The following is an 11,672-nucleotide window of genomic DNA, read 5'->3' as shown; positions in this document are numbered from 1 at the left end:
CTGCCAAGACATTTTGTTTGGACATTCATGATCCTAAGAGGATGAATCCTAATGACTCTAGTGTTTCCTGAATTTTCCTCTGGCGCCACCATGAGGTTCACACTTTTGAGTCATGAACATGGCTTGCCATGAAATTTGGCACAGGCATTCAGTGTCTTTAGCGTGCTATAACAGGCTGAATGAAGATGGGCCAAGATGGTAAACATTAAGCCATCTTAACACCATGTTAGCATTGTTAATGTCTGACATTAGCTTTTAGCTCAAAGTGACACTTCACATCAGTCCGGCCTCACAGAGCTGCCAACAGGGCTGTAGACTCTTAATCTTGTTTAATCACAAACAGAGCTTTATGTTCCATTCATCTCATAGGTCTACTTCTATTATTTATTCATTTTTACCTTTGTATTATCTGGATTGAGGTACGACTTCCTTCCTATGGATATACTGTATATACTGTATATATATATGCTTTGAAGGCAGAGAATTAATCCTGAGCACATAACAGCTGTGGATCCAGGCATTGTGAAGCTAAATCTAGAGTGGCATCTCTGGCATTATAAGAATTTAAGCCTACTGAGAAGTAGCCATTATATGACCTTATGATAAAAAGATGTGGCTGAGATATTTCTTTATGATGAAAAAGATATGTCAGTATACAGAATAGCCCAGAATAGACTGTAAGACACCCAGGAGGAAGTGTCGTTCTGTTGATGAATATCAGCCATGTTTAGATGACTGAATGGCTCTCGGTGCTGCATAAAGGACCCGCTGAGGGGTTGATGAAGCCGGATGGTGAACAGTGAGAAAGGTTGAACCCCGGCAATGTTTCTCTCACCTCTACTGTTTGGCACAGTTTTAGCCCTGCTGAGATTTATATTAGCAATTAAAATGAAATTCTTGTGGAGGAGAAACAGCTGTCAAAAGGGGTCCTTTTTGCTTTTTTGCACACAAAGCCTTGGCAAAAGATGCGATAAACAACTTGAATTTGCACTGGATTATGATTTGTGGTTGAAGCAAAATGCAAGCAGAACCACAGGGTGGAGGATGGATGCTGCATTTAATAAGAGGCATATTGGCAAGAAAAAAAATCAAAATGTTAATTTTCCTTCTAACCTTTGGTGAGAGTCCTGATAACAGTATTGTCTTGAAATGGGACTCAACACAATGCCCTGTTCATAGGTTTCCTAAAATGCTGTCATTTTCTATATTGGATTATTATCATTATTATAATCTTAGCAGCAGGAATTTGTTAATTAAGCTAATTTGCATCAAAGAAAAGCAAAAGTGGGGCATCTGAGTTAACCTTTCAGACCTCACAGAAAAGCAAAGGCCATGTTTTTCTCTTTGAGTAATTATTCTGTTCAAATAGCATACATGTCTCTCCAGGCAGAGCGTGCTCGGGCTGAATGGATGCTGCCACTGCATAATGGTCCTCAGACGTTTGTTTCCTAGGCAACGTGGGGAGGGCATGTGGAGAGGGAGGTATAAAAACACTGGCAGCTCCTCTCTGAGTCTTACTCTGAGGTAAATGCACTCACTGTCAACACGGAGAATCTCTGAGAACTTGCTGCACACTTTCTCTCCAGATTTGTCACCTTCTGTCTTGGCTCAGCTCCTCAAGTAGCTGTTCAAGAATGATGCGGCCGAAAGATTTACGCCAGGGCTCTGGCACCAAGACCTTCCTTGATGCCATGCACGGTGGTAAAGTTCACCTTGCACGCTTCATCCTGGACGCTTTGGACGGACGGATCATCAACTCTAAGACAGAAAACAACCGCACCCCGCTCATGTTCGCGGTTTGCCTGCAAGACCCCGGTACCAGGGCCAAGTTCACCCGGCTTCTGCTGGAGAAAGGTGCTGATGTTAACTGCCAGGATGAGGACGGTCGGACTGCCCTGAGCCATGCCTGTGAGATGGGTCACCTGGACATGGTCAAGCTTCTAGTGCAGTTCAATGCTGACCCAGAAGTCTTTGATGCCTGGGGTAACAGCGCTCTGATGTATGCTGCCTTTTCTGGGCACAACCAGGTTCTGGAGTTCCTGGTCCGGGCTTTCAAAAGACTGGGACTGAGGCTGGACAGAGCCAATAATGCTGGTCATTCCGCCATCGAGGTGGCCAAATTTTTTGGACACAACCAGTGTGTGCAGATTCTGAACTTTCCTTGCAGGAGGAGTGTTGCCACAGATGATCCACCTGCTGATTCAGGTACCATCGGTGAAGGAGAGTGTCGGCTGCCTAACAGGCTCCCAAGGCATGTTCTGGAGAGGTTCTCCAAGCAGCTGAGTAACAATGAAGACCAACTGCCTGGGGTATTTCAGAGACAGCTGAAGATTGGAGACAGCCGTGGGCTTTGGAACCGCTTCAGATGCCCCAGGAGCCAGTCTCAAGACGACAACCATCGCCACAGCTGGGCTCTGCCTCCTCAGATAGAGAAAAGCAAGATTGAGGAGGATCACAGCAATCTCTTCACTGCCAAACAACTGCAGAACTGCCAGCGTAGAGAGCCAAAACCTAAAACACTGAACTCTCTGCTTGAGCCAAGCCAGAAAGATGTCAGCCGAGACACTGGACTCCAGGAGCAAACACCAGTAAGTTTTCCTCTCTGGGGAAAAGCAAAGTCATTTAACCTGGACCTTCTGAGCAGCAGAAAGCAGTCCTATCAGGGTGATGTATGCGACATCAACCTGTCAGCCAGCAAATTAAAGAGAGGATCGCTACAGGATGAGAGATGCCTGATAGACAAGACGGAATGTCAAGGGAACACCCGGGGCCTGACAAATGATGCTGACAAAAAGGTCTCAGCGCCAAAACCTCTTTTAAACGGCAAGAGTCAGCCCGTGAGAGCACTCGATGAGACTGTCAAATCACAGAGAGAAGAGACGAATGACATAGCTACATCAAGCAGAAGAGAGCAGCAGAAGAGGGGAAGCTTTGGCTCGACCGGCAGACACAACAAACTGCTGTTTGCCAGAGAGGAGATGGAGACCGGGAAGATCCCAAACCGTACGCCGGGGTTCATGGGCCTTGGGACCAGACTGCTGCGTCGATTTACCGCACCAGAGTTCATGAGGTTGGTGATAGACTGTTCGGCTGGCTCCTCAAACGGCCGAGGGCGGATTTCCCGCTCCGAAACTTTCCCTTTCTCTCACACACACCAGCAGGTCAACAGCCAGCCGAGCGTTGACAGCATCAGTGGTGTGAAGTGTGAGTTTGAAAGCTGCTCATCTCAGTCCGCCCTCGATTAGAATAACACAATGTCTGGCTAATAGGGACATTTTTACAGCGCTCAAAAATTCTGACAACGCAGTTTGATTGCTTGGTGATATGTTTTATTAATTCAGAGGAAATACTAATCTTTTGCTTATGTTGCAGTTCATTCATTTTTTCAGTGTTTATCAATAAAATCAAGAGGTTTTAAAGCTAAGTGTTCAATTGCATACATACAATTTTGCTAATCTATATTTTAAATAATTTATAAATTAAGAGATCATCAGTCTGTGAGTCACTGAAAATTATTATTTTTGTTTCACATATGTATATATATATGATTTATATTGTCTGGAATTAAATGTATTTGATATTGCTTATGTGTTTATAAGAAATAGTGTATGTATTTTGCTTAAACATATTCACTGATTGTGTACTGTAGGATTCAAGCTGAATACCTAATAAATACTTGAAAACACCAGTGTTCATGCATGCGTATGTGTGTGAGTGAGTGTGAGTGATGGAAAATGCAGGATAATATGAATTCCGAATCAATATGCATCATTTATTGATTTATACAAAATTAAAATGTGTAATTCTCTTTTTCATGTATGATCCACACAGAGATAGAAATACATGAAACACGTCAACATGTATCCGTGTCAGAATACAAAGACTATGTGCAAAGTGTCTCTCAGCAGGTGAACGTCCTGCAGCATCACATGCCAGGCCTGTGTGCTTTATCTAGGCAAACAAATGCAAATACAGTCATACACATCTTCTGGAGGAGCAACACACACGTCTTGTGATTTTTAAAAAGTCCGTCACAATACAAAGAGGGTTGTATCAGAAGCAAACACTGAGATGTCCCCTCACACACATCCATGTGCTCATGTGCTCACGCACACACATGCACACATACATACAACTATACACTCACATTTCAGTAAAGAAAAGTAGAATTTTAAATTCATCTCATATAATTTACTGCAGTAGATCAGCAGGTACAATGACCTAATATTCAGTATTTGTATTTACATTATTAATTTATCTGCGTATGTTTCAAGTCCATACTTAATAATGAAACCTTATTTGCAATTCACATCATACAAACAACCCACGACACCTTTTGGAAATAAAGAATAAATATGAAAAAGACAAATATGGTACTGGTGATGTTCCAATAGCCCAATAGTAGCAGCTGGGCTTTCATCTACCCATTTATTATGCTAATAACGGAGAATTGTCTTTCACGTCCCAGTTTGGTACATATTCAAGCATTCACATCAGGCCAGGTGTGCCTCCATTTGGCCATGCAAATAGTCTACTGTTAATAGTCAGTGTTTGTAGAGTGTACTGACCAGGTTGTTGTCATGTTTCCACAACAGAGAGTGTGAGTGTGCAGAGGTAACTTCATTCTTCCTTAATAATGTCACAATGAGCTACTGTGGTGTGGAGCCTAACAGCTTCATAAGCTTTACACTGCTAGCAATAATGCCCACTATGAACACTAGAAAGGATCTTTAGAGTAGTGCATGTTCATTACATATAGTTACATGGAATATTGATTTTTGCTCTCAGCTGATATGCACCATGTTGTGTTGCGTTGAATCCCACTGAATGTAACAGTAAGCCAATCAATATTCGGTTGAGAGGTGAGGAACTGCATGCTGCCTTTATCTCACTCCTAAAGTGCTTCTCTCATGCCTGAGACCATGCGGTGTCTGTCAACCAAACTTGCCGTCCTGCCACCATCACTCTGGCAGCAACATGCTGTCTGGGTCTGCTTTCCCTGGAGCTGATCTCCCGTTGGCTAGGGTGCTAGAGTTGGACCCCGGTGCTGGTCCTCGCCTGTTCAGGTCAGACTGAAGGTGGGTGTTGGGTAGCGGGAGCCCCACGGGGTCAGCAACGGGACATGCGCTTGCGGTACTGCTCCACCAGTGGAACCAGGCACTGAGGTGAGCCGCTCTGCAACAGGAAGGGGTGCTCCAGCAAGTCAGTGGCGGTGGCCCGCTCAAAGGGGTCCCGAGTCAGCATACGGTCCAGGAAGTCCTTTAGAACGGGGGAGATCTGGACCAGAGAGCAATAGGTACATATACTTCAACACCAATGAATTGCTGCGGTAGTTATTTGTTACAATAATTAAACTACTGGCTCTGTGAGACTGTGCTTAGGTACAGCGATATGCTACCATGCTCACAATGAAAATGTGAGTGTCGTATCAGATATTGTTGTTGATAATGTTGTATCACGATAATGTTTAGCAGGTCCACAGTCCTAATTTGGTATATCAGCATGCTAACATTTGCTTATTAGCGCTAAACCCAGTGTACAGTGTACAAGCACAGCTGAGGATGACGGGAATATTATTAGTTTTGCAGGTATGTCTGTCTGTTCTTGTACCTGGCTGACATTTCGCACAGTAGGAGCCAGCTCATCCCTCAGTCTCTTCATAGCTGCTACAGGGGTTTCACTGAAGTACGGGGGCTCTCCATCCACCATCTCCACCACCATGATACCCATCGACCAAACATCCACCTGGTGCAGGATCCCACATGTAAATTATGTTACAGATCTTACAGCAGAGATTGCCTCTGTTGGCATTTACGCCACATGAGAGAGATCACCGTTGTTATTCAGCATGAGTGCATTTGAATGTGGCCCTCCTCACCTCAGTGCCATATGGTGATTTGGAGATGACCTCGGGAGCCATCCAATAGGGTGTTCCCACTAAAGATTTCCTTTTAGGGATGTCCTTGCTGATCTGAGCACAGAAGCCAAAGTCTGACAGCTTGACCTGGGGGGAACAAGAGAAAGACCTTACGATCAAGATAGCGAAAAACAGAAAAGAAAGAAAGAGTAACACAATATCTTACCCTTCCGTCTAATGTGAGTAGTATAGAATCGCTCTTGATGTCTCTGTGGATGACTCCCTGTGAATGCAGATAGGCCAGGGCTTGCAGAACAGCTTCACACACTGTGGCAATCTGCTCTTCACTCAGCCTGCAGGATAACGCACACGCAAACAGATTTTACATTAACATTTCACACTTTCCCATTAAGAGTTACGACAAATCAACAGCTGAGAAAGTTGAAACCCATGAATCACCTCGCATTAAGGGCAACGATAAAAAGGGGAAGGTTCAAAACAACAACTCCCACACAGCAGAATGACCAACAAAACATGTTCATTCTCAAACGGCAAGCAAGGTCCTGTGCCCACTGAAAACACAAGGTGAGATTTACCTAACAGAGTGCTGTATACTTCCTGCTGTAATTTAAGCAGTAAGTCTTCTTCTTTTATTTAGGGAGACTTTAATGAGTCTAAATAGATCATTTGACACCAGACTGTGTCCAGGAAAAACAGAGGTAAAATACCCCTTATTCTTGATTGTCCTGTCAATATACTGATTATCTTTGACAAACGGTGGCTGTGACAGTTGGCTCATTTTATATGCCATCTTGCTTGAGAGACATTTTTTCATCCCTTTTAAGTCAAGCGATCTAACCCTGCTGTCATCCCATGGAGATCATGCCAGCCATCTGTTATGATCATACATTGACGGCACAAAGAAAATCCGGCCTGACAAAATTCTACTCCCTTCTCCTGGTCGATATGTTTTCCTTTTTCTTTGATGCATGCACTACTGGAAAATGTGACGGCATCAAGGAATCAAATCCTCAACCACAATTGCCTTTCCACATGGCATCTTAACATGCATGTATTCGATTATGTCATTGAATTATTACTTTTCCTAAGAGGAAAGCAGCAGACATCGGGTGAGAGAGAGGGATGAGTGACAATCTTTTTGAGTCTTGGTGCTGCTAGTATCAACACTGATCACTCAGCAGTCGATACCACACTACCCCCTTGTGGTTGATTTAGTTACCAAAAGATGATATCACAACCAAACAGAAATGCACCAGTGCAGCTTTCTTAAGATGGACCAAGATGATCTCTTGGTGCCTTTACCTAGTTTCAGACACAATGTTGGTCAGTGCTCCACCTTGCAGGTACTCCATGATAACCCACAGCTCCTCCTCCACCAGGGCTGACTTAAACATCTCCACCACATTTCTGTGCTGATAGTCCCTCATGATGACCACCTGCAACAAGAAAAACATTCACTATAGTACCAACATCTTCAGAGACATAGTTAGTGTAGACCTTTTATAAAGTTAGGAGACAAAGCTGGTGCTGCAGAGTCAAAAATATCCTGACTTTTACTCTTTAGTATTGATCAGGCTCTAATTCGGTTTGGCAAACACCCACATCTTTCAATTTCTCCGAGCCTAAGCCGAGATATCCCAGATAGCATAATCAGGGGTTATTTTCACAAACTTTAGCTCCCTCCAGAGCCACAGAAGATATTTTACAACTGTACAAGCAGTAGACGGGCAAACTAAAGTGTGTAAATGTGTAAAATCAATGGAGTACCCCTCTAAGCATTTATGGAAAAGTCTGGTTTATTTCAACCTGACACACTTCCAATAATGTGGCTATTATGACTCAATGGGTCATGCTAACTGGCACTTGCCATCTGTGTTGTAGAGATGTAGGGGGAAAAAAAGCCAACATCAATGCTCCAGGTGGAGACGAGCATTTTAAAAGTTGAATACTGAAATCATGTTTAATGGAAAAGCTGTAGGAGAATCACACAGCTTGTTTCGAGATATGTTGTTCAGTGCAAGTCCTTGTTTACAACGAAGGTGGCGAGTGCGAAGTAAGCACGAGCCATAGAGCCACGCTGAGTTGAAATAAACTTAAATTATTCCTTACATGCTAGACCGCAAAGAATAGCAAACCTGAATCCTCAAATGTGTTGCTGTAACCTTGAATGCATTGTTTGTTGGAGATTTGTGCAGTTTGTTTTTGGGAATCACTTTGTACGTATTTGGATGTTGTACCTCATTAAAGAGCAACTCTCTCCTCTGCTGCCGCCGCAAGTCCATCATCTTCACCGCCACCTGCCTGCCACTGTGCTTCTCTGTAGCGATACACACTACCCCAGTTGAGCCCTCCCCAATCTTCACAAAGTTCTCCAGGTAGGACCGTGGATCACCCTTGTCTACCACCATCTGCAGGGCCGCCTTAAACTGTTCATGGGTCACCTTTGGTGGGTCTGGTGGTGGTCTGGGTGAAGGATGTTGTGGGGGCCTGAAAGCAGGGGAGCATGTGCCTGGAGGACTGGTGGCTAGTGAGCCTGTAGGGGAGGGTCGAGGCTGGGAAGGGCTGTCTTGCCGGGGGTAGGGAGGATTGAGGCATCCAGAGTGTCTGAGGAAGGGGTCAGGCCCATTGGGCCTCAGCCCCATGTTAGGAGACAGTCCCAGCGTGTAGCTAGCCGAGGAGCGCACAGTTCGCTGAGGTCTGATGCCGCCGACAAGAGGACTGCTGTTGCCAGTGGGCAGGAAGCCGGAGAGGTACCTCACTGCCGACTCTGCCTGAACGATAAAAGAGAAAAGGGTGAAGAACATTAAGGCAGAGAGCTGAAAGAGAGTTGGCCGCCTGCCTGGGGTTCAAGACCTGCTTTAAAAGTGAATGTAAATCAAGTCCTTCCCTCTCACTCTGCATCCTCTTCACCTGATATGACCCATGTAAAGATGGTGCTATAGAACCCGAGTGTCCCGCTGAGATCTTGCCAAACACACCATCTCTCAACTTTTATAACCCCACTGGCACTTTAAACCCACATTTCACATTTTAACTCTAGAATCAAATAAAATAGTCAAACCCAGTTTTAATCACCTTTAGTGTAAATCCAATCAATATGCTGCCTCACTAAAGTTTCTACAACCTCAGCTTGAAAATGATTGCTTGACAAAAAAACTAATATTCAATGGATTCAGAGCTCATGCACAAACTAGTCCTAGTAATATGATGTGCATAACGTTAGCAAAAATATGCATAAATTGTGTATTCTATGAATAATGTATTATCTGTGCACTTAATGGCCACAAAGATGTGCAAAGAAACTGTTGTAATGTCAGACTTACTTTCAGGTCATAAGAGGAGAACGGCCTCCCGGGGCTGTTCTGGGGGTGCATGTACATCGGTACGTTGGGCCGAAACTCCGTGGTGACTGTCGCTTGATCGCTATGAGGCTGCTGTACAGTCATAGCCGGGCTGTAAAAACAAGCCATAGGTCTCTGATTTGGTGGCACTCCCCTGGGAAGCTGGAACTCTCTCTTCCATATCACTCTCTCCTGAGGGCTGCCCACCTCATCGCTCATATAAGCTCCGTGACTCAGCACCGGGATGTTCTGCGACGGAACCGGTTGCGAGGGTCCTTCCAGAGAGCTGACGCTGACTTCATATGTAGACTTGGCCTTTGGTAAGATCCCATTTGGATGCAGAGTGATGCTCCTTTTCATGCCCAAGTAGGGGGTGTTGGTTTCACTGTGGATGTTCCTGGCCCTGTCCCTCCACTGGTCTTGACCCGCATCCTCGTAGTCTTCATCATCATCTTGGGTCAGGCCCTCGTACTGGTAAGTGTCTCCCTCGTTCACTTCCCCCAGCCTTCCCAGTGACTGGGCCCTCTTCCTGGCTGAGGGGCTGCTCTTCCTCAAAGAGTTAGAACTGGTCACAGACAGACGGTTCATATCACTGATCATGGCTGCGATGTAGTCTCCGTGACCGATCATGCTCCCCCGCACAATGGTCTGAAAGAGGAGAGGCGTTTATCTTTTATCACATTGCACTTGCCATGATCACATTATAGAAAGAATTTGGACTGAAAGGAATAATGAGAGTGACATAATCAATGCTCAGAGGCGAGTTAAATTTAGACTTGAGAATCTGTAATCTGACATCTTTGTCATTCTTCAGACACAACGACTTAAATCATTTCCCCAGTGGCTCATTCTGACAATACGCTGTTAAATATACCAAGCAGATGTATCGGGCGATGCACTATAAAGTCAGAGCTTCTACAACTGTTCCTATGTTGCAAAATTCAGAACATTCCTATGACCTTTCAGATGGTATGCATAGATAGCAGGCATGCGAAGGCAAACCTGCCCTGACAGAAAAGGATCAGACAAACTTAAGATATTTTGCCAGAGTAGCGAGATTGTAGCAACTGCATGCGAGAGTGTGTGGTAGCTCATCAGTCACTCTCAGGGTAGAGTCATGTTCAGTTCACAGCCAGTCAACAGCCTCTCCTGTTTCCCTGGTTCGGTGCCATTACATCTGCACAGGGGGCAGAGGTCAGATGACATCTCACCGCAGCACCTCTCTGAGAGGAGAGAATGGCAGGTGATAATGGCCCTGGTGAGATATCCTATTCTAGAAGATGTTGTAGTTGAAACAACATAATTTTTCAAATCTCACATCCTCTTTTCCTCAGAGCAATAATCTGTATTTTCATCCAAATGTTTTGTTTTTTGCATTATAAAGTTCGTGTGGGTAACACCACACTCCTCTTGATAACGCTCCTAAAACCACAAATCTGACCTAGATGCTGACATGATGGTTCTCATTTTGAACAGCATTAATCACGTCAGGGCATCAATTAAATTAAAATGTCTATTTCTTTTCTGGAGGGTGACAAACAGAATCGAATGTTTGCTACGTGAAGGACAGAAATCCTTCGATTTGCAGGCTCTATCACTGACTGGTATTTCCTTTGCTGTACCTGCACTTTTTCATCCCTTCTGTTTGACATCTGTGGGAAGGCACCATGCACTGTTATAATTGCCTGCGTGGAGTAATAAATCTTATGGCCCCTCTGAGTATTCAACATTGTACGGTCAGTGTACACAGCAGGGTCATCAGCCCAGCCCCATGATAGATATGAAAGCAAAAAGATGCGGAGGGGAGCATGCCTTCCTTCCACGTTGTCATCAGAGGATTGTGGCATTTTCTGAGACATCAGGATTCCTTCGCAGCACCGGAGGTCACTTCTGCCTCAATACAACAGGCAGCATATCTTTATGCATCAGTCTCTCTGAGATTTTAGCTTAATGAGTGCCTGGTTCAATGGTGTGCTAGTTATTAGTGATCAGTTAAAGGTCAGGTCAGAAGAGCAATGAAGAGCTGAGTGGAAGGTGTGGTGTACCTTCTTTGGCCTCAGCTCCACCTCTGTGATCCTGGAAGGGTCCACCATGGGTTTGGGTCTGCGCAGGTTCTCTATCAGGCTCTGCCATTGCGTCGGCAGGCCCACAAAGCAGCCACGCTTGCAGTCAAATGAGGTGTGGACACGGTGCTCAAAGTTCTTGGGCGCTGATATCTCAGGCCTCTTCTTTTTCTTCTTGCGGAACATCCTCAGGTCCTCGAGGGCGACAGCGTGCCTGCTTCAAAATGACCCTGTAGGGGAAAACAATTCACCCTTTAATAAACTGCACTCAATATTACAGACAGCACATGTTCAAGTCACTGTAATCTTGACATTTGAAATTTTGGCAAATCTCTTCTGCCCCAGTGACCAAATCAATGTTGCCACAGACTGACCACTCTCCTTTATGAT

At 44.8% G+C, this 11,672-nt stretch overlaps 2 protein-coding genes across 2 annotated transcripts; one reads left to right on the top strand and one right to left on the bottom strand.

Annotated features, from left to right (window-relative positions):
* Positions 1 to 917: 917 nt before the first annotated feature.
* Positions 918 to 3,484, top strand: ankrd63 (ankyrin repeat domain 63). Its single transcript, XM_076108454.1, has one exon. It carries the CDS (start codon positions 1,635 to 1,637, stop codon positions 3,243 to 3,245), a length of 1,611 nt encoding a protein of 536 aa, XP_075964569.1. The 5' UTR covers positions 918 to 1,634; the 3' UTR covers positions 3,246 to 3,484.
* Positions 3,485 to 5,109: 1,625 nt separating this feature from the next.
* Positions 5,110 to 11,468, bottom strand: pak6 (p21 (RAC1) activated kinase 6). The gene is made up of 8 exons (XM_076108398.1): positions 11,265 to 11,468; positions 9,202 to 9,867; positions 8,116 to 8,649; positions 7,181 to 7,314; positions 6,084 to 6,210; positions 5,879 to 6,004; positions 5,611 to 5,745; positions 5,110 to 5,277 (listed from the first exon to the last, which is right to left on the bottom strand). Exons 1-8 carry the CDS (start codon positions 11,466 to 11,468, stop codon positions 5,110 to 5,112), a joined length of 2,094 nt encoding a protein of 697 aa, XP_075964513.1.
* Between the last annotated feature and the right edge of the window lie 204 nt (positions 11,469 to 11,672).

This window comes from Anarhichas minor, unplaced genomic scaffold (assembly GCF_050575085.1).
Source record: "Anarhichas minor isolate MPS153535 unplaced genomic scaffold, ASM5057508v1 ptg000040l, whole genome shotgun sequence".
Classification (NCBI taxonomy): domain Eukaryota; kingdom Metazoa; phylum Chordata; class Actinopteri; order Perciformes; family Anarhichadidae; genus Anarhichas; species Anarhichas minor.
Note: the sequence above shows the minus strand (reverse complement) of the source record. Positions and strands in the feature narration are given on the sequence as shown.

Excerpts from the sequence above, each read along its gene's own strand:
- ankrd63 (XM_076108454.1), top strand. The coding sequence starts at position 1,635 with ATGATGCGGCCGAAAGATTTACGCCAGGGCTCTGGCACCAAGACCTTC.
- pak6 (XM_076108398.1), bottom strand. The coding sequence starts at position 11,468 with ATGTTCCGCAAGAAGAAAAAGAAGAGGCCTGAGATATCAGCGCCCAAG. Across the intron at positions 6,211-7,180 it reads AACATTGTGTCTGAAACTAG|GCTGAGTGAAGAGCAGATTG; the intron begins GTAAAGGCACCA and ends GTTATCCTGCAG. Across the intron at positions 5,278-5,610 it reads CTGTGCGAAATGTCAGCCAG|ATCTCCCCCGTTCTAAAGGA; the intron begins GTACAAGAACAG and ends TCTCTGGTCCAG.